This window comes from Nerophis ophidion, linkage group LG12, assembly GCF_033978795.1.
Source record: "Nerophis ophidion isolate RoL-2023_Sa linkage group LG12, RoL_Noph_v1.0, whole genome shotgun sequence".
NCBI lineage: Eukaryota > Metazoa > Chordata > Actinopteri > Syngnathiformes > Syngnathidae > Nerophis > Nerophis ophidion.
Genome location: NC_084622.1, coordinates 30246918 through 30270885, shown reverse-complemented (window position 1 = coordinate 30270885; position 23968 = coordinate 30246918). Strand labels below are relative to the sequence as shown.

Sequence of the window (23968 nt, the reverse complement as noted above, 5' to 3'; positions counted from 1 at the left end):
TGAGAATCAGCACCTCCAAGTCCGAGTCCATGGTTCTCGCCCGGAAAAGGGTGGAATGCCATCTCCGGGTCGGGGAGGAGACCCTGCCCCAAGTGGAGGAGTTCAAATACCTAGGAGTCTTGTTCACGAGTGAGGGAAGAGTGGATCGTGAGATCGACAGGCGGATCGGTGCGGCGTCTTCAGTAATGCGGACGTCGTACCGATCCGTTGTGGTGAAGAAGGAGCTGAGCCGGAAGGCAAAGCTCTCAATTTACCGGTCGATCTACGTTCCCATCCTCATCTATGGTCATGAGCTTTGGGTCATGACCGAAAGGATAAGATCACGGGTACAAGCGGCCGAAATTAGTTTCCTCCGCCGTGTGGCGGGGCTCTCCCTTAGAGATAGGGTGAGAAGCTCTGTCATCCGGGAGGAACTCAAAGTAAAGCTGCTGCTCCTTCACATCGAGAGGAGCCAGATGAGGTGGTTCGGGCATCTGGTCAGGATGCCACCCGAACGCCTCCCTAGGGAGGTGTTTAGGGCACGTCCAACCGGTAGGAGGCCACGGAGAAGACCCAGGACACGTTGGGAAGACTATGTCTCCCGGCTGGCCTGGGAACGCCTCGGGATCCCCCAGGAAGAGCTAGACGAAGTGGCTGGGGAGAGGGAAGTCTGGGTTTCCCTGCTTAGGCTGTTGCCCCCGCGACCCGACCTCGGATAAGCGGAAGATGATGGATGGATTATTAGTATTATTATTATTATTATGTTATTATCATTATCATTTATCTTACGGCAGTGGTTCTCAACCTTTTTTCAGGGATGTACCCCCTGTGAACATTTTTTTAATCCAAGTACCCCCTAATTAGAGCAAAGCATTTTTGGTTCAAAAAAGAGATAACGAAGTAAAATACAGCACTATGTCATCAGTTTCTGATTTATTAAATTGTATAACAGTGCAAAATATTGTTCATTTTAGTGGTCTTTCTTGAACTATTCGGAAAAAATAACTAAAAACTTGTTGAAAAATAAACAAGTGATTAAATTAAAAATAAAGATTTCTACACATAGAAGTAATCATCAACTTAAAGTCCCCTCTTTGAGGATTGTCTTAGAGATCCATCTGGATTCATGAACTTAATTCTAAACATTTCTTCAAAAAAAAAAAAATCTTTAACATCAATATTTATGAAACATGTCCACAAAAAATATAGCTGTCAACACTGAATATTGCATTGTTGCATTTATTTTCGCAGTTTATGAACTTACATTCATATTTTGTTGAAGTATTATTCAATAAATGTATTTATAAAGGTTTTTTTAATTGTTTCTATTTTTAGAATATTTAAAAAAAAATCTCACGTACCCCTTGGTATACCTTCAAGCGAAATGATATTAATAAAAATTAATTTCCCACCCCTGCTATAAACAAACATAAAGAAGTTATCCTGCACTGCCTGATGACGTGCATTGTCTCACATGCCTCTTTTCAGCCAGTTGGGGACGCTGTTGTGCTGGTGACATCACAGCCCTGTAAAGACATTATGGCCAAACCGGTTTCAGAGTTTGTCTACAACATGGCGCCCGGGAGTCATGCAAGGGACTGTCGACCAATCAGAGAGTATGGTCAGACCATTTCTTAAATGATTGGCCAAAAGCCTTTCACGTGACTACAGACCGCCGTGTTTGGGACCAACTCCAGAACCGGGTTGTCCACACGGCTCAGCGTGGCAGTGTTTCCCCGACCTTATTTGAATGTTTTATTGTCACAAAATTGTAAGTATGATGATTTTCTTAACCATAGGATCATTTTAAGCTTCTGTTACGATAATTTGTCTACAGCAGGGGTCACCAACCTTTTTGAAACCAAGAGCTACTTCTTGGCTACTGTTTAATGCGAAGGGTTACCAGTTTGATACACACTTAAATAAATTGCCAGAAATACCCAATTTGCTCAATTTACCTTTAAAGGCCTACTGAAACCCACTACTACCGACCATGCAGTTTTATAGTTTATATATCAATGATGAAATATTAACATTGCAACACATGCCAATTCGACCGGTTTAGTTTACTAAATTGCAATTTTAAATTTACCGGGAGTTTCTTGTTGAAAACGTCGCGGAATGATGACGTGTATGCGTGACGTCACGGACTATCAGGAAAAATTAGCGCTGCACACACACACAGCTAAAACTTGTCTGCTTTAACCGCATAATTACATAGTATTTTGGAGATCTGTGTTGCTGAATCTTTTGCAATTTGTTCAATGAATAATGGATGAGTCACAGTAGACAGATGGAGTCGGGAAGCTTTTAGCCTTTAGCCACACAAACACACCGTGATTCCTTGTTTAAAATTCCCAGAGGTGAAGCTTTCCGATGGATCAGAGCGGTCAAGCGAACATGGATCCCGACCAAATGTCAACCACCAGGTTTCGGTGAGAACATTGTGGTAAAAAGTCACCACTTACCGGAGATCAGCTGAGCTTGTGCCGTCCATAAAGCTGCCGTCGACTTCCATCAGACACTGGCCTCAAGACACCCTTCCGACTATCAGGTACTATTAAACTCACTAAAACACTAGCAACACAATAGAAAGATAAGGGATTTCCCAGAATTATCCTAGTAAATGTGTCTAAAAACATCTGAATCCGTCCCATTGCAATCGCGTTTTTTTTTTTTGACTTTATTTCTTATTTTTTTTCAATATCCTCAAACACGAATCATTCATCCTCGCTCAAATTAAAGGGGAAGTTGACGTTTTCTCGGTGCGAAAAGCTCTTTTTGTTGGAGGCTCCCATTAAAAACAATGTGAGGATGTGAGGAGCCCTCAACGGGCGACGTCATCGTCTGCGACTTTCGGTAGAGGCAGGGCTTTTCTATTAGCCACTAAAAGTTGCAAACTTTATCATCGATGTTCTCTACTAAATCCTTTCAGCAAAAATATGGTAATATCGCGAAAAGAAAATCTCATTTCAGTAGGCCTTTAACTGTTATTATTAATAACTAATTCTATTTATCTTTTGCAGGTGGCATAGCTCGGTTGGTAGAGTGGCCGTGCCAGCAACTTGAGGGTTGCAGGTTCAATTCCCGCTCATCCTAGTCACTGCCGTTGTGTCCTTGGGCAAGGCACTTTACCCACCTGCTCCCAGTGCCACCCACACTGGTTTAAATGTAACTTAGATATTGGGTTTCACTATGTAAAGCGCTTTGAGTCACTTGAGAAAAGCGCTATATAAATATAATTCACTTCACTTAACTAATCATCTTACTGATTTCTCACAATAAATATATATTTTTGATTACATGTTTTAAATAGGTTAAAATCCAATCTGCACTTTGTTAGAATATATAACAAATTGGACCAAGCTATATTTCTAACAAAAGACAAATCATTATTTTTTTCTAGATTTTCCAGAACAAAAATGTTAAAAGAAATTCTAAATACTTTGAAATAAGATTTAAATTTGATTCTACAGATTTTCTAGATTTGCCAGAATAATTTTTTTTAAATTTTAATCATAAGTTTGAAACAGAAGCTAAAATGATGAATTCAATTAAAATGTATTTATTATTCTTCACAATAAAAAAAAAAAAACACTTGAACATTGATTTAAATTGTCAGGAAAGAAGAGGAAGGAATTTAAAAGGTAAAAATGTATGTGTTTAAAAATCATAAAATCATTTTTAAGGTTGTAGTTTTTCTCTAAAATTGTCTTTCTGAAAGTTATAAAAATCAAAGTAAAAAAAATAAATGAATTTATTTAAACAAGTGAAGACAAATTAAAAAAAATAAAATTACTTGAACATTGATTTGAATTGTCAGGAAAGAAGAGGAAGGAATTTAAAAGGTAAAAATGTATGTGTTTAAAAATCCTAAAATCATTTTTAGGGTTGTCATTTTTCTCTAAAATTGTCTTTCTGAAAGTTGTAAAAAGCAAAGTAAAAAAAAAAAATGAATTTATTTAAACAAGTGAAGACCAAGTCTTTAAAACATTTTCTTGGATTTTCAAATTCTATTTGAGTTTTGTCTCTCTTAGAATTAAAAATTTCGAGCAAAGCGTAACCAGCTTGCTGGTAAATAAAAAAAATTAAAAAGATGGAGGCAGCTCACTGGTAAGTGCTGCTATTTGAGCTATTTTTAGAACAGGCCAGCGGGTGAGTCATCTGGTCCTAACGGGTGACCTGGTGCCCGCGGGCACCGCGTTGGTGACCCCTGGTCTACGGTTATTTCCCAACTGGCAACACAGGTGTGACAGGTAAACACACGTGCAGGAGCCAGCTAGTTTCCAAAAGCTTATTGTTTCCCCATGAAAGGTGTTTCACACCGATTCTACTGCGTTAATATGATAGGAATATTCGAATTAAACTACTCTCATTACATATTTTTGGAAATAATTTGTATAAAACTATCTACGGAAGCATTTAGGTAACGTATACTTCACCAAAATTCTCATGAGCCATTAGGCAGGTGGTTGATGTGATATATGAAGAGAAGAAGGGTCAACATACCTAATTTTCATGTCTCTATAACAGGGGTCACCAACCTTTTTGAAACCAAAAGCTACTTCTTGGGTACTGATTAATGCGAAGGGCTACCAGTTTGATACACACTTAAATAAATTGCCAGGAATAGTCAATTTGCTCAATTTACCTTTAATAAATAAATCTATATATAAAAAAAAATGGTATTTCTGTCTGTCATTCCGTCGTACAATTTTTTTCCTTTTACGGTAGGTTTTTTGTAGAGAATAAATGATGAAAAAACACTTAATTGAACGGTTTAAAAGAGGAGAAAACACGAAAAAAAATTTTTTTATTTTGAAACATAGTTTTCTTCAATTTCGACTCTTTAAAATTCAAGATTCAACCGAAAAAAATTAAGAGGAAAAACGATCTAATTTGAATCTTTTTGAAAAAATTAAAAGAATTCATGGAACATCATTAGTAATTTTTCCTGATTAAGATTAATTTAAAAATTTTGATGACATGTTTTAAATAGGTTAAAATCCAATCTGCACTTTGTTAGAATATATAACAAATTGGACCAAGCTATATTTCTAACAAAGACAAATCATTATTTCTTCTAGTTTTTCCAGAACAAAAATTTTAAAAGAAATTCAAAAGACTTTTAAATAAAATTCAAATTTGATTCTATAGATTTTCTAGATTTGCCAGACTAATTTTTTTGTATTTTAATCATAAGTTTGAAGAAATATTTCACAAATATTATTCGTCAAAAAAACAGAAGCTAAAATGAAGAATAAAAATAAAATGTATTTATCATTCTTTACAATAAAAAAAAATACTTGAACATTGATTTAAATTGTCAGGAAAGAAGAGGAAGGAATTCAAAAGGTAAAAAGGTATATGTGTTTAAAAATACTAAAATCGTTTTTAAGGTTGTATTTTTTCTACAAAATTGTCTTTCTGAAAGTTATCAGAAGCAAAGTAAAAAAATAAATACATTTATTTAAACAAGTGAAGACCAAATTTTATTCTAGTTTTGTCTCTCTTAGAATTAAAAATGTCGAACAAAGCGAGACCAGCTTGCTAGTAAATAAATAACATTTAAAAAATAGAGGCAGCTCACTGGTAAGTGCTGCTATTTGGGCTATTTTTAGAACAGGCCAGCGGGCGACTCATCTGGTCCTTACGGGCTACCTGGTGCCCGCGGGCACTGCGTTGGTAACCCCTGTTCTATAGGCATACACTAACAGCAGGATGCAAGTCACTCTATTGATAAAAATTAGTGTGGTATACTTTATTTGTGACCGCTAATTTACCGGCATTTTGAAACGAAACTGAAGTTAGCTTCCGATTAGAAAAGTGTCAATACTGATACTTTTTTATTTAAGTCATGATCATCCATCCATTTCCTACCGATTAATTTTGTCCTCAAAATTCTACTCACACTACCCGTTATGACAATGTGAATTTTTGGCAAATTTATTACAAATCATCCTTCCATTTCTACCGCTTGTCCCTTTTGGGGTCGTGGGGGTTCCTGGAGCCTATATCAGCTTCATTCGGGTGGAAGGTGGAGTACACCCTGGACAAGTCGCTATCTCATCACAGGACCAACACAGACAGACAGACAACATGTTTATGTTTATTTCGAACATGCAAGCATACAACATGATACATCGCAATTTCCAGATTCTCTATTCAACGTGTTCGAAAAGGAGTAAGAAGAAGCAGAGTTCATTTAATCCTAGCCCTTTTCCTTTACATAGCAGTTGCTAACACTTCCTGTTCTCAATTTATTCACAATATACTCCATAACTAATAATACAAATAAATAATTGGTGAGGTAAGTTATATTTCATATTAGATAAGATTAGATAGTACTTTATTTATTCCGTCAGGAGAGTTCCTTCAGGAAAATTACAACATGGTGAGATGAGTAAGATTATCTTGAAAATGAATGGATAAAATAAATTCAGAATGATATGTCGACTTGTCCAGGGTGTACTCCGCCTTCCGCCCGAATGCAGCTGAGATAGGCTCCAGCACCCCCACCCCGAACAGGACAAAAGGTAAAAAAGGGATGAATGGATGTTTATCATGGTTCTTCTTATTTGTACAATGTAAACACTTTAAGTTTGAAGAGTTTCTAGACGTGGATCATGTTGACACTGGAAAGCCGGTTTCCTCCACTTTCTTTTCGTTTTCCCGTCTGTGTGTAGTTAAACTTTGTCAAAACTTTGGTGACACCTACTGTATAGTTAGAAGAATGCCAAACATCTCAAATATCCAGTTACTGCAAAATTTTGCATTAATAAAAAAAGACCAACACATGTTTTGATATCAGCCCGCTTCCGACAAATTTGTTGTATTAATTAAACACAAAACAGTTGATTCAGGGCAGCACGGTGATACAGTGGTTAGTGCGTATGCCTCACAATACGAAAGTCCTGAGTAGTCCTGGGTTCAATCCCGGGCTCGGGATCTTTCTGTGTAGAGTTTGCATGTCCTCCCCGTGACTGCGTGGGTTCCCTCCGGGTACCCCGGCTTCCTCCCACTTCCAAAGACATGCACCTGGGGATAGGTTGATTGGCAACACTAAATTGGCCCTAGTGTGTGAATGTGAGTGTGAATGTTGTCTGTCTATCTGTGTTGGCCCTGCGATGAGGTGGCGACCTTGTCCAGGGTGTACACAGCCTTCCGTCCGACTGTAGCTAAGATAGGGTCCAGCGACCCCAAAGAGAATAAGCGGTAGTAAATGGATGGATGAATGGACAGTTGATTCAACATTACTTTTGTGTACGTTTAACCAACTGAACAAAATACTAGAACATATTAAAATAAGTCAATTGTGGATAGGTTGATTGGCAACACTAAATTGGCTCGAGTGAGTGAATTTTATCCGTGTTGGCCCTGCGATGAGGTCGCAACTTGTCCAGGGTGCACCCCGCCTTCCGCCCATTGTAGCTGAGATAGGCTCCAGCACCTCCCTTCGACCTCAAAAGGGACAAGCGGTAGAAAATAGATGGATGGAATGGTTGATATGCATTTACAATTATGTCAAGGCGTGCCATAACCCCTCTAACCTGTTATGGAATTGCATGCCTCCTTCAGAGCTTTAACCTAAATGAGGCTACTCAAGAGAAACAAGCAAAATGGTTATAAGTGTCACACTCCTTTACTAAAAAAACATTGTTTTATTCAGAAGATGCATTGGATTTCAACACAAACATCTTTGAGTTAAAATTGTACTATCTAATGTAATAAAATTGGAAAAGAGGTGGAGTTCCAGTAAAGGCAATGCTGTTCATAGATGTGTTGCCTGCTTTGGAACAACAAGATACTTGACAGCCCAATGCAGCAGAGCATCTTCCACTTTAAACTGAGCAAAGTCATGCAGGTCTTGCCCGGACACTGTGTACGTATATGAGAACAGGCGGCCATCACTGTGAACAGTAGAGGTTTTTCTTCTTTCTGCACTCACGTTTTGAGCCTGAACGCTGCCATCATCGGTTCCTGAACCTACCACAGAGTCAAAAAGCCAAGATGGAGGGCTCACACTTTGACAAACGTCTTCTTCTTCCTCCACTACGACTGTGTTGTGTGCTTTTTGCACCGACTCCAGTTCCCTTTTCCTCTTTGACTTCCTATGTTGTGTCTCCACCGTCACTTCAAGTGTGTCCACATTCTCAACAAAAGTCTTTTTTTCTTGGGAAGCGGCGTGAACGTGTTGCGTTTCTGTGTTGTTGTTGCCGGATGAGGGCGGCTCTTTTTGGAACGGTGGTAAAACGCTGTGATCTTCTTTGCTATGCTGGGAAGTGCTGCCTTCAGATTGTGCGTTTGCAGTCAGTTGGGTGCTGGTGCTGTTCTCAGGACCCTTTTCTTGCTGCGGAGGAATCAAGTGTTCATGGGTTGTTTCTCGTGACTCATCGGAAGAAGCTGACAAGCTAAATGGTGCTGGGAAAAAGTGCCAAGGATTTTCTAGAGGTATGATGTCCTTATTAATCATATCTAGACTGATCCTGTCATTTGCCCAGATGTTTTCTTCCTCTCCACCTGTGTGAGTTTCTGTTTGCCCCTCAGCAGCATGAACAGGTGATTGAGTACGATCACAAATGTGTAAATCCAACTCCTCATCCGCATCGGGTGTCAATATAGCTACATTTGTGCTTTGCTCATCTCTGTCTGGGACGAGTAGACACTTCATTGGAACGCTGAAACATTCCAGGCCCTTATCTTGAACCCGTTCAGCATCCCAACGCGTGGCACTGAACAAGCCCGGTTGAGTCAGCGATGTGGAAGGTTGCCGGCTTGTAGTCCCAGTCAGTTTCTCCTGGATGTCATCCATCACTGTCTGGAAAAAATCTTCCTGCCACTGCCCCAGCAACTCTGTCAGGTCAAACCCAGTCTGGCTGTTTTGAGATTCCTGCCTATCCTGGACCACAAGCGACCTCCATGTGTCAAAGATCTTTTGCCGGACAGAGGGCAGAGAGGTGCAGCAGGGCATTCTCTCTTTAACTGTGCCGGCCGAATTTGAGACCAGCTCTCCAACTGATAAGAAGAATCTACATCTGGTGCTTTCCATGCCCATGTGAAACTGCAGCCGGTAGTCACTAATTGAAACAGTGTTGTTAAGCAGACTGGTGAAACATTCCATTTCCCAATTTTCCTGAAGTTCCTCCCATAAGGCTGATGTGAGAATGGCAGGGATCTGCACTACTCCATCGGACAGGAAAAGCATCCCTATGGGGCCTTCCAGGTTCTGGGCCTGGGACTGAGACATCTGGCCCACGTTGGTGACATGAGCCTTTAATCGCACACGACCTCTGCTTTCCTCTTCAGTGCTATAGTTCTGGATCATCCTTTCTATCCATGGAGACAGTTGGTTCCAAGCAGAACGATGCATGTTTTAGTTTCACCTTTTTTCTCCGGCCCTCGTCCGCCGGGCAAAGAATAATGATCGCCTGTTACCTATAGAACAAACAGAATATTAGTATTTGATCCATTGCTCCACATTTTATATTATTGTATCATGCTGACACTTTAAACACAGAAAGTGAACTTTATTCATTGAAACACTATTCCTATTCTGACATTTTAAATTGAGTAAACGTTCCTTGATGTAACTTGGTAAACATTACTAAAACAAATAAAGCATACTTTAACTCAGGGGTCATCAACCTTTTTGAAACCAAGAGTTACTTCTTGGGTACTGATTAATGCGAAGGGCTACCAGTTTGATACACACTTAAATAAATTGCCAGAAATAGCCAATTTGCTCAATTTACCTTTAACTCTATGGTATTATTAATAATTAATGATATTTATCTTTGTGGAAACACTGATCCCCTTAATGATTTCTCAAAATAAATATATACAGAAACAGATAAATATCAATATGCAACACTTTATGTTTATATTTTCTCTAAGTGCACATTTTTCAAATTGAACATTTTCAAATGATCACTTCTAAGACAGTCTTATGAAATCACAATATCCCATTTTAACTAGCTAGCCACTAACATTTTTTTTTATCAAATCATGAAATACTTTGCACCATGTTTGTACAAATAATAACTCATGAAATACTTGGCACCATGTTTGTACAAATAATAACTCATGTAAAATACAAATGTCAACTCTGAAATTTTTAAATAAATCATGTCACACTTTGAACTGGACACCAAATATGTTATCTGTTTCTTTGTCAGTTAGGGGGAAGCCTGGCATTGCATGCTGCTAACTAGTGTGTTGTACTCTGTGTGTAACTTGACACTGCAACTCTGAGTGACTCTTGCAGATGTGCATCAGTGAGGCGTGTTCTGTGTTTGTTCTTGATGAAGTTCATGTCAGAAAAGGCTGATTCACAAAGATAAGTTGAACCAAACAGGCTTGCAACCTTCATAGCTGCTGCGCATACACCACTGTACCTTTCTGTGTCAACAAGGCACCAAAAGTTTGGTGCAGCCTGGTGGGCTTTAAATTTTAGATTGTCAGGAAAGAAGAGGAAGAAATTTAAAAGGTAAAAAGGTATATGTGATTAAAAATCCTAATATCATTTTTAAGGTTGTATTTTTTTTCTCTAAAATTGTCTTTCTGAAAGTTATAAGAAGCAAAGTAAAACAATAAATTAATTTATTTAAACAAGTGAAGACCAAGTCTTTAAAGGCCTACTGAAATGAGATTTTCTTATTTAAACGGGGATAGCAGGTCCATTCTATGTCATACTTGATCATTTCGCGATATTGCCATATTTTTGCTGAAAGGATTTAGTAGAGAACATCCACGATAAAGTTCGCAACATTCGGTGCTAAGAGAAATGCCCTGCCTCTACCGGAAGTCACAGACGATGACGTCACAAGTGCGGAGGCTCCTTACATATTCACATTGACTTTAATGGGAGCCTCCAACAAAAAGTGCTATTCAGACCGAGAAAACGACAATTTCCCCATTAATTTCAGCGAGGATGAAAGATTCTTGTTTGAGGATATTATAGCGACGGACTACAAAAAAAAAATAATAATAAAAATAAGTAATAATAATAATAATAATAATAATAATGGATTAGATTTATATCGCGCTTTCCTATTGTTAGATACTCAAAGCGCTCATAGAGCAGTGGGAACCCATCATTCATTCACACCTGGTGGTGGTAAGCTACATTTGTAGCCAAAGCTGCCCTGGGGTAGACTGACGGAAGCGTGGCTGCCAGTTTGCGCCTACGGCCCCTCCGACCACCACCAAACATTCACTCATCATTCATTCACCGGTGTGAGCGGCACCGGGGGCAAGGGTGAAGTGTCCTGCCCAAGGACACAACGGCAGCGATTTTGGATGTTAATAGGTGGGAAGCGAACCTGCAACCCTCAGGTTTCTGGCACGGCCGCTCTACCCACTACGCCGTGCATTGGGGATGTTTTTAGACACATTTACTAGGATAATTCTGGGAAATCCCTTATCTTTCTATTGTGTTGCTAGTGATTTAGTGAGTTTAATATTACCTGATAGTCGGAGGTGGGTCTCCACAAGTGTCTTAACGCCGCTGTCTCAGGGGAGTCGACGGCAGCTATGGACAGCAGAAGCTCAGCTTTTCTCCGGTAAGAAGCGACTTTTTACCACAATTTTCTCACCGAAACCTGCTGGTTGACATTCCGTCGTGATTCATGTTTGCTTGATCCATAGTTAAGTTTCACCTCCAGGAATTTTAAACAAGGAATCACCGTATGTTTGTGTGGCTAAAGGCTAAAGCTTCCCAACTCCATCTTTCTACTGTGACTTCTCCAATATTAATTGAACAAATTGCAAAAGATTCAGCAACACAGATCTCCAAAATACTGTGTAATTATGCCGTTAAAGCAGACGACTTTTAGCTGTGTGTGTGCGCAGCGCTCATACTTCCTAAAAACCTGTGATGTCTTGCGTACACGTCATCATTACAAAACGTTTTCAAGACGAAACTCCCTGGAAATTTTAAATTGTAATTTAGTCAACTAAAAAGGCCGTATTGGCATGTGTTGCAATGTTAATATTTCATCATTGATATATAAACTATCAGACTGCGTGGTGGGTAGCAGTGGGTTTCAGTAGGCCTTTAAAATTTAGTTTCTCTTAGAATTAAAATGTCGAGCAAAGTGAGACCAGCTCGCTAGTAAGTAAATACAATTTAAAAAATAAAGGCAGCTCACTGGTAAGTGCTGCTATTTGAGCTATTTTTAGAACAGGCCAGCGGGCTACTCATCTGGTCCTTACGGGCTACCTGGTGCCCGCGGGCACCGCGTTGGTGACCCCTGCTTTAACTAGACTAAGTATAATACAATATGTGAGTGGAAATGTATGTGACAATGAATTGATTAACGGGGACCCCGACTTAAACAAGTTGAAAAACGTATTCGGGTGTTACCATTTAGTGGTCAATTGTACGGAATATGTACTGAACTGTGCAATCTACTAATAAAAGTATCAATCAAAAAAAAAGAAAACAGTACGAGGATAATCAGCCCCTTAAGTTTAACGTGTTGGCTCGTCCATTAGTATGATTTGCAGTAAAGTGTCTTTACCTTTACGATTTTCTATATGATGTTTGAATTTTTGGGTGAAATAGAAACATCCATCTTTCCATTTTCTTAATTTGCACTGAATACAGCGACGAAGTTTACTTACAAAATCCGGAAGTACTTAGTTTTAGGTCCATCCATCCATTCCTACCGCCAGGGTCAAACTGACAAATGGGTACGTTCCACTTGGCTTTTTCTACTTGCTTTTTATCACATAATCGACTATTTATCCGTCAATCTAAACTTCTCGGGTACATACTCGAATTTTCGTTTCAAGTATGTCCACAATACGCCTCGATTCATAATGAAATGCTCTAAGAAAAAAAAATGGTCGTGAAGATTTGAACGCTGCATAGCTACGTATTTCCGCCAAGCTGAGGGTATGTTCAGGGACAGCAAGATATTTAATGTTCGAGAAAATGTGCATTACCACCACTCACGAGAAATCTTCAGCATGCATCATTATATCAACTATGCATAATAGTGTTGTAACTAAATACTATAATGTGTATGTTTGTATAAAAATCTATTACATATCCGTGTACGTCAAGGGAAGGCTACAATTTCCTACGGGCGTGAAACGCAGCACAGTCCAATGTCGTCCAGTCCTCACAATAGTGTGAAGTGATCTATGCCGTCTAACATGCAGTTAGGCAATACGCCGACTGCACCCACTTCAGAGAGAGGACGCCTTTTGTCGTCTAAAGGTAAGACATGAATATGTATCATAATTCTGTAAATTACAATATATTTTTCCTCATTAAACTCAATTACATGGCACGGTTGGACTGCTGTAAACACACCACTGGCGAGAACAAGTACAAGTGGACTATTTGACATGTCATCTGAACTCAGTGGCTCCAGTACTGACATGTTCTCCGAAGACTAATCTGGGTTTTCTATCGCTGACCGGAATGGATCACTTTTGGGAACGACAACAACAAATCCACCCAGTTTTGATAGCCTGACATAGCAAATGTGCCGATCATTAAGAAAACTCATAGTTAAAGGAGTCTCCTCTGTTTTTTCTTATGTAGTTTGTCTTTCTGCTTTAAATATTATGCTAAATGAAACATTGATTATGTCGGCTGTGTTCGGAGTATAAATGTTCAAACAATATATTTATTATATTTTATTTTGCGTGTTGGTTTTCTGTAAATGGGGCTGGCCACAATCAGCTCTTTACTGCCACTTGTGGTGTGTTGTTGTAATGACTTCCTTTTATGAACCCTGCTTCTGTTTTATGAAAGACCATTAACTGATTGCAATTACCGTATTTCCTTGAATTGCCGCCCGGGCGCTAATTAATTTAAAACATATCCCCACTCCTGCGCTTACCAAAGGCATGCAGTAAAAGTAAGCATGCGCTAATTATTTTAAAACCTCCTCTCACTCCGGCACTTACCAAAGGTATGCAGTAAGAATTTGAGTGTGATGTAAGCTTGGACCTTAAATCCTACTGAATAGCTCTTAATCTTCTTCCCTTTATGCGATTTCAAATTACCGGTATTGAAATCAGCCTCCTCCATTTTGAAAATGATGACAGGGGAAGTGTCACTCGTGACGTCACGAATTTGACCAGGTGGTAATAAGCATGCGCTAATTATTTTGGGAAGCGAGTTTGACCCGGCAGTAATTCAAGGCAGGCGCATACTATATGCCCTGCGGCAATTCAAAGAAATACGGTATGTTTAGACCTACTCACAGTATTTTACATATATTATCAGTGATTGTCTTTATTTTTTATCACTAACCCCCCCCCCCCCCCCCAAAAAAAAACCTGTAATTGAGCCATTAATCACAATGAATCCATAATTGTCATTGATAATTAGGATTTAAGACTACATGACAAAATTTGTCCAAGTCTAAACATGCCGGATTCTGCATCAAATGAACCGGGTGTGAGGGTGTCCGACCCACAACACTCCCAAAAACTCCTGAGAGTCCTTCGTACCTTCTGGCAAGAGCAAAGCTTCCACGATGCTGTGCTGGTCGTGGATGGTGAGGAGCTTCCTGTCCAGAAAAATATTTTGGCAGCAGCCAGCCCTTATGTTAGGTAAGACGAGATGGCACATATTTTCCACATATAGTACATAGGCATTTCAGTTTAAAGGCCTACTGAAATGAGATTTTCTTATTTAAACGGGGATAGCAGGTCCACTCTATGTGTCATACTTGATCATTTCACGATATTCCCATATTTTTGCTGAAAAGATTTAGTAGAGAACATTGACAATAAAGTTCACAACTTTTGGTCGCTAATAAAAAAGCCTTGCCTGTACCGGAAGTAGCAGACGATGTACGCGTGACGTCACCGGTGTGAGGGCTCCTCACATCCTCACATTGTTTAAAATGAGCAATTCGGACCGAGAAAGCAACAATTTCCCCATTCATTTGAGCGAGGATGAAAGATTTGTGGATGAGGAAAGTTAAAGTGAAGCACTAAAAAAAAAAAAAAAAAAAAGCGACGGCTTCAGACGGCGACAGTGGGAGCGTTTCAGATGTAATTAGACACATTTACTAGGATAGTTCTGGAAAATCCCTTATCTGCTTATTGTGTTAATAGTATTTTAGTGAGATTATAAAGTCATACCTGAAAGTTGGATGGCTGCGGTGAACGCCAGTGTCTCTGAGAGAAGCCGAGGAGCCAAAATCACAGCTGCCTTTTTGAGCTGCAGGATGAGGTTGCGTAATCCACTCAAGTCTCCTGTAAGAGCCGACTTAATATCACAATTTTCCCATCCAAAAACTTGCTAGTTGACGTAGAGAAACATGTTCGCTTGACCGCTCTGTGTTAAAGCTTCACAACAAACAAAGAAACACCGGCTGTGTTTCGTTGCTAAAGGCAGCTGCAATCTACCACTTTCCACCAACAGCATTCTTATTTGACATCTCCATTATTAATCGAACAAATTGGAAAAAGATTCAGCAAAACAGATGACCAAAATACTGTGTAATTGCGCGATGAAAAGAGACGACTTTTAGCCATGTGTGGTGCTGGGCTAAAATGTCCCCTCCAACCAATAATGCCACAAACACGCGTCATCATTCCGCGACGTTTTCAACAGGAAACTCCGCGGGAAATTTAAAATTGTAATTTAGTAAACTAAAAAGGCCGTATTGGCATGTGTTGCAATGTTAATATTTCATCATTGATATATAAACTATCAGACAGCGTGGTTGGTAGTAGTGGGTTTCAGTAGGCCTTTAATCATATAACAAAACAGTACAATATCATTAACTTGTGCATCTAAAAGCAATATGAGGTGGATTAAAGTACCAAGGGCTGCTTAAGTTTATGATTTGATTCTAGGACCAAGCTCAACTACAATCCTCCAAAAGAAGATGGCTCAACATACAGGATTGAGCTACAGGGAGTCTCCATGTCTATTATGAAACAGATACTTGACTACATCTTCAGTGGTGAAGTGAGTGTAGATGCTTTTGATGCAGACATCCAGATTGTAGCTGGGTTACGCCAACTTCTGGTGCCCTCTGTTTATTACATTGTCATTAATACTCTTTTCGGGCCTTAACTTTCTCCATCGAATGTCTATTTTACATACAGATCACGTTGAGTGAAGGGACCATTCAGGACATGGTACAGGCATCCGACCTGCTCCTCATGACCGACCTCAAATTGCTGTGCTGCCAGTTCCTGGAGAGCTGCATCACCGCAGAGAACTGTATCGGCATCCGTCTCTTCTCCCTACACTACTGCTTGCACCATGTCCACTATGCTGCCACCGAATACTTGCACACGCATTTCCGAGACGTGGTGCTCACAGAGGAGTTCAGGGAGATGCCTCACAGCCGACTCTGTGAGCTGCTGGCGGAGGAAAAGCTAAACGTTGGCAATGAGAAGCATGTGCTGGAGGCCGTGGTGCGATGGCTGGCACATGACCCGGAAGCTCGCAGGGTGTGTATAAAAAAACACACAAAAAAATGAGAATAGTACTATTAATCATCAGATATCACCTCCTGTGGTTTTAACAGCAAAGTCAAATGTGGCCCAAGATAAATAAAGGACCTAAACATAAAATAAATTGCTAAAACAAAATATTAAATACATAAATCAAGTTCTAATATTTATTGACCTATTCATTTGTATATTTATTTATGACTTATTAATTCATTTATTCACTGTCATATTATAGTTTGTGTTAGAAATGTGTTAGAAAAATTGCTATGAAACAAAAAGGGGTAGGATTAAAAAAACTCTGCTTCTTTCAATTCCTTTGCAGACATGCTGTAATGAGAAACTGGAAATATGTGATGTGTTATATTGTGACGTACGCATGTTTGATGTAAACTAACGCCACACCATAACCAATACATCCTAATTAGTAGCTGAGATAGGCGCCAGCGCCCCCCGCGATCCCGAAGGGGAATAAGCGGCAGAAAATGGATGGATGGATAGTTCCTACAATGGTTATTCAAGATGTTCTACTTTTCTTCCATTATCAGTTCAGTTTAATTCAGTTTCATTTTATTTCGAACATGCATACGATACAATGTAATGCGTCACACATTTCCAGTTGTTCCATTACAGCACGTCCGAAAAGGAGTAGGAAGAAGCACAGCTTAATTAATCGTAACCTTTTTCATACTATAGCCATTTTATCCAATTTCCTTGTTCTCTTTCACAGAACAGTGAACAAATAAATAATATACCATAGGAAGCAAACAAATATCAAATACATAAATAATCTTAGTTTTTTTAAAAAAAGGGTTCAAGATGTTCATAATTATTGTTATATTATGATATCCATGCTCAGCCTATTGTGGAAAAAAAAACCTACTTTTATAATCACAGGTGCACATGAGAGAAGTAATGTCTGCTGTTTGGCTGCAAGGTTTGGATGTGAGCTACCTGAGAGAGCAGGTAGAGTAGCTGAACTTTCTGAACTGTGAACTCAAGTATTGTTATTTATACCGTCTGAGAATTTAATATATGTTTCCATGTCAATTGATATATTTGCCAGACCGGGTTCCGAAATATGTGTTTGTGTTTCATTTGTAACCTGTTAGGCAATGGGGGAACCGCTGATGAGGGAAGTGATCAGAGAGCACTGTCAGCCAGTGCTGGCAGAGAGCCAGCTGCAAGGCGAAGCTCTTCTCGCTGCGTTCAAGCCCCGTGGTTACTCTGAGTGTATTGTTATTGTAGGGGGAGAAGATCGTAGGTAAGGCACTCTCCGTTAAAGCTCTAATTCTCTGCATTTGCATAATTTAATATTGATGGCTAGCCTTGACAATCCAACCAAAATGTTTGCTAAAATTGTTAAATACGGTAGGTTAGTTCCTTTTGGTTTTACAGTGAGTTATTAGGATATTGATACATTTTATATGAATTATCAGACCTAAACTGACTACTGTTGAGCCCCCAATTTATTCATGCTCAAGCTATGTGTATGCTTTCTTTATATTGAATGATTTAGTATATTTTAGTAGAAAATATAGAGCCTGAGTCTATGCTTGGACAATGCTATTAGTTCAAATTGAAATATTACTTTTTTTCATCAGGATCAGGATCACCTGCACATTTGGCAGCTGTTTACATATTTTAATCTGAGTTTGTAAGCCAAAAAAATAGTGCTGTGAAAGTATATGTTTTAAATCAGATTAATCCCACTTTGGAATTCAGATTAATCATTAATCACAGGTTATTACTCACTTGCAAAACACTGGCCATATAAAAAACACCTTTCAGTTAACATTCCACGGTTAAATAAAGGAGCATGTAAAAAATAATTAGCTTTATTAAGCCGTGTATATACATAATTAATGCAATATTGTATAGTAATCATCATTAATCACAGGAGTTTAGTCATTATTATTGACAGCCTTAAACATGAGACCACCACCAAAGGCTGGCACATACCAACATTAGTGGTTTGCGGGAACAGATTGTACTAATAAATGTCTACATTTCTTCACAATTACAAACCAAACCTTGTAAACAATTGTTATTTGGGTGCCAATCATGGTAGCCTGCACAGGAGAAATCTTCGCGAACAAAAGGATTTTAAATGCAAATCAGTGAGTGAGACTATAGTCAGGGCTATTCAACTAAATTGTTTAAGGAGACACATTTCCAGGAAGCCAAGTATTCTTGTTTTTAGACTATTCTCTGTAGTAGACATTTGTTTTGGCTTATTTCTTTTTGACAGAATTACACATTTAAAAAAAAAACAGATATGAAATGCAAACTATATCAATCAATCAATCAATGTTTACTTATATAGCCCTAAATCACTAGTGTCTCAAAGGGCTGCACAAACCACCACGACATCCTCGGTAGGCCCACATAAGGGCAAGGAAAACTCACACCCAGTGGGACATCGGTGACAATGATGACCCAGTGGGACGTCGGTGACAATGATGACCCAGTGGGACGTCGGTGACAATGATGACTATGAGAACCTTAGAGAGGAGGAAAGCAATGGATGTCGAGCGGGTCTAACATGATACTGTGAAAGTTCAATCCACAATGGATACAACACAGTCGCGAGAGTCCAGTCCAAAGAGGATCCAAGACACAGCAGCGAGAGTCCCGTTCACAGCGGAGCCAGCAGGAAACCATCCGAAGCGTAGGCGGACCAGCAGCGCAGAGATGTCCCCAGCCGATACACAGGCGAGCAGTACATGGCCACCGGATCGGACCGGACCCCCTCCACACGGGAGAGTGGGACATAGAAGAAAAAGAAAAGAAACGGCAGATCAACTGGTCTAAAAAGGGAGTCTATTTAAAGGCTAGAGTATACAAATGAGTTTTAAGGTGAGACTTAAATGCTTCTACTGAGGTGGCATCGCGAACTGTTACCGGGAGGGCATTCCAGAGTACTGGAGCCCGAACGGAAAACGCTCTATAGCCCGCAGACTTTTTTTGGGCTTTGGGAATCACTAATAAGCCGGAGTCCTTTGAACGCAGATTTCTTGCCGGGACATACGGTACAATACAATCGGCAAGATAAGATGGAGCTAGACCGTGTAGTATTTTATACGTAAGTAGTAAAACCTTATAATGCCTTTCGGATGTTAAAATGTCAACATAAGGACCTGTCAATGTGTTTACACTGGTCCAATTTTCTTTATAGAACAGGAGCATTGTATTGTTTTTATTATAAATTTGCTGCAAAAAAGTTAAATTTGCATGATTGAACCAGGAAGTGGGCTGGTTACTATGATCGTGGCTCGTTCGAACTCAACCGTCCTCTAAAGAGCCACTATTTTTATGTGGAAAAACAAAAGCAGAACTAGCAGGTAAAGCTACTGTTAACATGTAATTACTGTACTTTTATTGAAAAAAACATTTTAAGTTAAAAATTAAAGCACAAAAGGTTTCTTCTTGTTAATTCAACCTAAAGTTTTTGTTGCGCTTTTTTCAAATAAGATGTGAATGCATTGACCATTATTTGTTGTTTACCTGCTAAGAAATAACAAGAATATAAGAAACTTCACCTTCAGTGTTTAGTACCCAGTATTTATTTAATAGTCACACCGCTTGATTTTATTTAACTTTTTTGGTGTTTTATTCAGTGTTTCCGCAAGTCATTAAAAAGCATTAAAAGTAATTAAATGGATTTTCCGACAATTAAATCCTTAAATTGAATTAAATAAGATGTCCAGAGGCATTGTAAAAATGTCATAAAATTGCAATTGAAAACAAGAAAGGCAACAAAACAATCCCAAGTTTTTTCAATTGGTGGAAAAACTGCACTTCGAGATGTATTCATTGTAGTGCAATTTTTGCTCACAAATAATTTGAGCATCCGTTTTATTTGGATGTTTGTTTACCTATGTAGACTAATTAAGCTATTTTCCTTCCAATTATAATAGTACAAAAAACCTGTAATTTAAAGTGTTCATTGCGTTTAAAAGGGTCACTTACATTGTTATGTAATATAATTACATTAGTGCTTAATTTGGCCATAGTTCATGTAAACTTGTCAACTATGTAATGTTATTATTGTCAAATGCTTACAATTTTGTCTATACAGAAAATCTTATGCTTTTGACTACATATAAAAAGGCTTTGCAGTCAGACGTGTGCATTACATTTTTTTTTAAATTTGCATTAAACAGCATTAAATTAGATTTGCTGATACCTGCAGATTCCTTGATATTGCATAAGGCCATAGTCAAGGCAAGAGGTGAGACATACTGTATGTATTAACAAACTGTGAGTTGATGTCAAGGCTCTACGAATGTTTTTGTTGTGTACAGGACCAGAAAACCCACAGCTGTGACTCGCTGCATGTGTCCACTCTATGACACCAACCGGCAAGCCTGGATTGAACTTCAGCCAATGAGCATTGCTCGTGTGGGACATGGAGCGGTTGCAGCCGGTCAGTGCATAACGGCGATGCAGACCTTTTAGATGAGAATATAATGGGTGTACCACTACCTAATGTACATTTGACAAACACACACACTTCTAATAATAATGTGTTTCCTGTTTGTTAGAGGGATTTCTGTTTGTAGTGGGTGGAACCGACGAGAACAAGACAGTCCTGAACACAGGCGAGAAGTACGACCCTGACTCTAACACATGGAGCCCCATACCCACAATGCTACAGGTATACTCACCACTTCCAGAATATATGTTTTCACTTACAGTATTTTCATTTCCTTGTACATTATACGTTATATATTTAATAAATCCCACTTTTAATTTTTGCAGGCTCGCCAGAACTTTGGTCTCGTGGAGTTGGATGGTCTGATTTACGTTCTCGGGGGAGAAAATGAAGAAACCGAGCTCACCACAGTTGAAGTGTTCGACCCTCACGTCAACACCTGGAAGATGCAGACCAGTTTGACAATGATTCGGAAGGTAACACAGCTACCACAATCACAAGAAAGTAGAACAAAATGGAGTTGACAAATTTGAACAATGAAACCTAGGAAAATTCCAACATTGGAATTTTAGGGGTGTGTTCAATCTTCAACAAAACATTCTCAATCTTGGAATTAGCAAATTCATTCAAACAGCAGTTGCTGATAATTAAATACTTTTGATACTAATAAGAAATTAAACCACAACATATTATGTAATATAAAAAATAGCAACAAAGATGAGCAGGCAAGTATGGTGCTCCTACAATGTATTATGGGACTTACACAATTTATTTACAAAGTGCACCAAATCTTAGGTATAGAAAATTTTACAGAAATGTAACTGTATGAAAATCTTGCAGTACGATATCATCACAGTGTATTATTGTTGTATATGTCCAAAATAAATGCCGTAGTGTCTAACATGAAGTGGTAGTAATGTTTAGCATAAACACACTTACTGAAATTTAACAATGCTCAAATGTTCTAATCATATTTATAACTACAAACAAATCTTTTAAGTGCAAATAACTGCAGGAACATCTATTGTTTCAAGCAAATATCTAAAAAATTAACTTATAGCTAATGTACCGTATTTCCTTGAATTGCCGCCGGGGCGCTAATTAATTTAAAACCTCTTCTCACTCCTGTGCTTATCAAAGGCATGCGATAAAAGTAAGCATGCGCTAATTATTTTAAAACCTCTTCTCACTCCGGCACTTACCAAAGGTATGCAGTAAAAATTTGAGTGTGATGTAAGCTTGGACCTTAAATCCTACTGAATAGCTCTTAATCTTCTTCCCTTTATGCGATTTCAAAGTACCGGTATTGAAACCAGCCTCTTCCATTTTGAAAATGATGACAGGGGAAGTGTCACTCGTGATGTCACGAGTTTGACCAGGCGGTAATACTAAGCATGCGCTAATTATTTTGGGAAGTGAGTTTGACCCAGCAGTAATTCAAGGCAGGCACATACTATATGCCCTGCGGCAATTCAAGAAAATGCGGTTGTTGTGTGACTATCAAAAAACCAATTAGTCACTGAGAGTGGAAAGCAGGGCTCTGTCTGACACGCTAGGTCCAAGGATGCAACATGAGGTATTTATTTCTGTTTTGAGGGTGGTTTATTGTCCCTTTGAGTAAAAATACAATACATTACATTCCGATGGTTTGTGGTTCCTTTGCAGTCCTTTTGCGCTCATTTTGCGCTCCTTTTGCGGTCAACAGAAGTAATGGCACCCAGGTTCACACTCTCTCCAAACAAGCCAAAACAATTCCCCCAGACAAGTATAGGTGATATTCATTCGGCAATCATTCAGTCCCACAAATACTCCTCCCACACACACACACACTCCGCCCACACACATGTAGCCACACCCACTATCCCAGGTGACAAGTGAGACAAATCCCTGCCTGTACAACGGTATTTAAAGTGACAATGTAAACATCAAGTGTAACAAGTGTAAAAGAATAATAGTCAGTTTAGTGTCTTTCAAGTTTTACTTAATGACTGTCCTTAATGAGTGTCCTCTACAGTGGACATTTTTATATATCAGTTTGGAAAAGGCTGTTCCTCTGAAAAATCAACTAATAATCGCAACTTTGAGAGAGACAAGTGGTAGAAAAGGGATAGATGGATTAAGGAATTCTGAAGTAGCTATTCAGTTACTTGTATTTCCCGCGGGGTACAGTTTTTTTTTTGGGGGGGGGGACTTTCATACCCCCACAAAAGAGGTTACTTTATGTTTTCGCCGGGGTTTGTTTTTGTGTTTGTTACCAGCATAACAGTTATGGGCTTTTTTTGATAGAATTTTCAGGAAATGTCAACAAATACCATCACATATACTATCTTGTGCTCAGTCATTCTACGCGACAAAACAGATTACATTTTGGAAAAACATGGAGGCCTACAACTTTTTTGTGTGCGGCTGGGTCAAGAAAGTTTGGTATAAATATGCATCGTTTTTTCTTCGGGTAAGGTTGCATTTCATAATTCAACTTTGCGTCTTACTTCAATATAAACAAACTAGCACCTGGACACTAGTGGCTGCATCCACTTAACAAACGAACAATTACTGAATCATTACCATATTTTAATTTTGTCTTGTTACTATATTTACTCTGACACATTTGTGTACAAAATAAACAAGATGGGAGACATAGAAGCACCTTTCCTGACAAAGTATCCATGTCCCTGATTTTCTGGTTTCTGTTTGTTAAAATATATACAAACAATATCAAGATATACTTCAATTGGAAATACTAAGAGTAAAGTATATTAAAAATGTATCAAACAAACCTTTGACAAAGTTGTGACTGCAAACTCTAGCGTTCTTCAGCTCTGCTACTAGTCGTCTTTCGTAAAACCATACACTCTTCCGCCCTTTTTAATTTTTTCTCAACGAACTCTTAAGACATGTTAATCCTTTTTGCATATTGAACGGTTTGTGCAGCCAAAAACTACGCAAGCATATGGTCATTTTCTTCGAGAAAGTCTAACTGGCAGCTAGCACGCATTGAGCATTTATTGAGAGTATTATGTGTTTTTCTTTAATTTGTTTGTTTCACTGTCTCTCAGTTAAATACCCAAACAGCCTCACTGTATTGTTAAGTGTTGCTCTAAGATTACCAGGGTA

The 23968-nt window shown here is 38.8% G+C and overlaps 2 protein-coding genes across 6 annotated transcripts in view; one reads left to right on the top strand and one right to left on the bottom strand.

The window, feature by feature from the left end:
• Positions 1-1624: 1624 nt before the first annotated feature.
• Positions 1625-23968, top strand: part of gan (gigaxonin) — a 34979-nt gene continuing 12635 nt past the window's right edge. The window contains exons 1-9 of one of the 2 annotated variants that reach the window (XM_061917339.1): positions 1625-1750; positions 14330-14553; positions 15811-15925; positions 16066-16416; positions 17314-17382; positions 17529-17680; positions 20724-20845; positions 20964-21076; positions 21181-21330. In XM_061917339.1, coding sequence (XP_061773323.1) covers positions 1730-1750; positions 14330-14553; positions 15811-15925; positions 16066-16416; positions 17314-17382; positions 17529-17680; positions 20724-20845; positions 20964-21076; positions 21181-21330 — 1317 coding nt within the window. In that variant the 5' untranslated portion in view covers positions 1625-1729. Of the gene's footprint in view, positions 1751-13048; positions 13205-14329; positions 14554-15810; positions 15926-16065; positions 16417-17313; positions 17383-17528; positions 17681-20723; positions 20846-20963; positions 21077-21180; positions 21331-23968 lie in introns of those variants that run through there. The other variant, XM_061917340.1, reaches the window with a different exon arrangement.
• Positions 7621-12860, bottom strand: acd (ACD shelterin complex subunit and telomerase recruitment factor). Of its 4 annotated transcripts, none has more exons than XM_061917344.1 (3): positions 11574-12860; positions 11445-11509; positions 7621-9414 (listed from the first exon to the last, which is right to left on the bottom strand). In XM_061917344.1, exon 3 carries the CDS (start codon positions 9347-9349, stop codon positions 7751-7753), a length of 1599 nt encoding a protein of 532 aa, XP_061773328.1. In that variant the 5' UTR covers positions 9350-9414; positions 11445-11509; positions 11574-12860; the 3' UTR covers positions 7621-7750. The 4 variants fall into 4 exon arrangements, with proteins under 4 accessions (XP_061773328.1, XP_061773327.1, XP_061773325.1 ...); XM_061917343.1 differs by having other exon boundaries at positions 11445-11579; positions 12501-12860; XM_061917341.1 differs by having other exon boundaries at positions 11445-11579; positions 12604-12860.

Excerpts from the sequence above, each read along its gene's own strand:
- acd (XM_061917344.1), bottom strand. The coding sequence starts at position 9,349 with ATGCATCGTTCTGCTTGGAACCAACTGTCTCCATGGATAGAAAGGATG.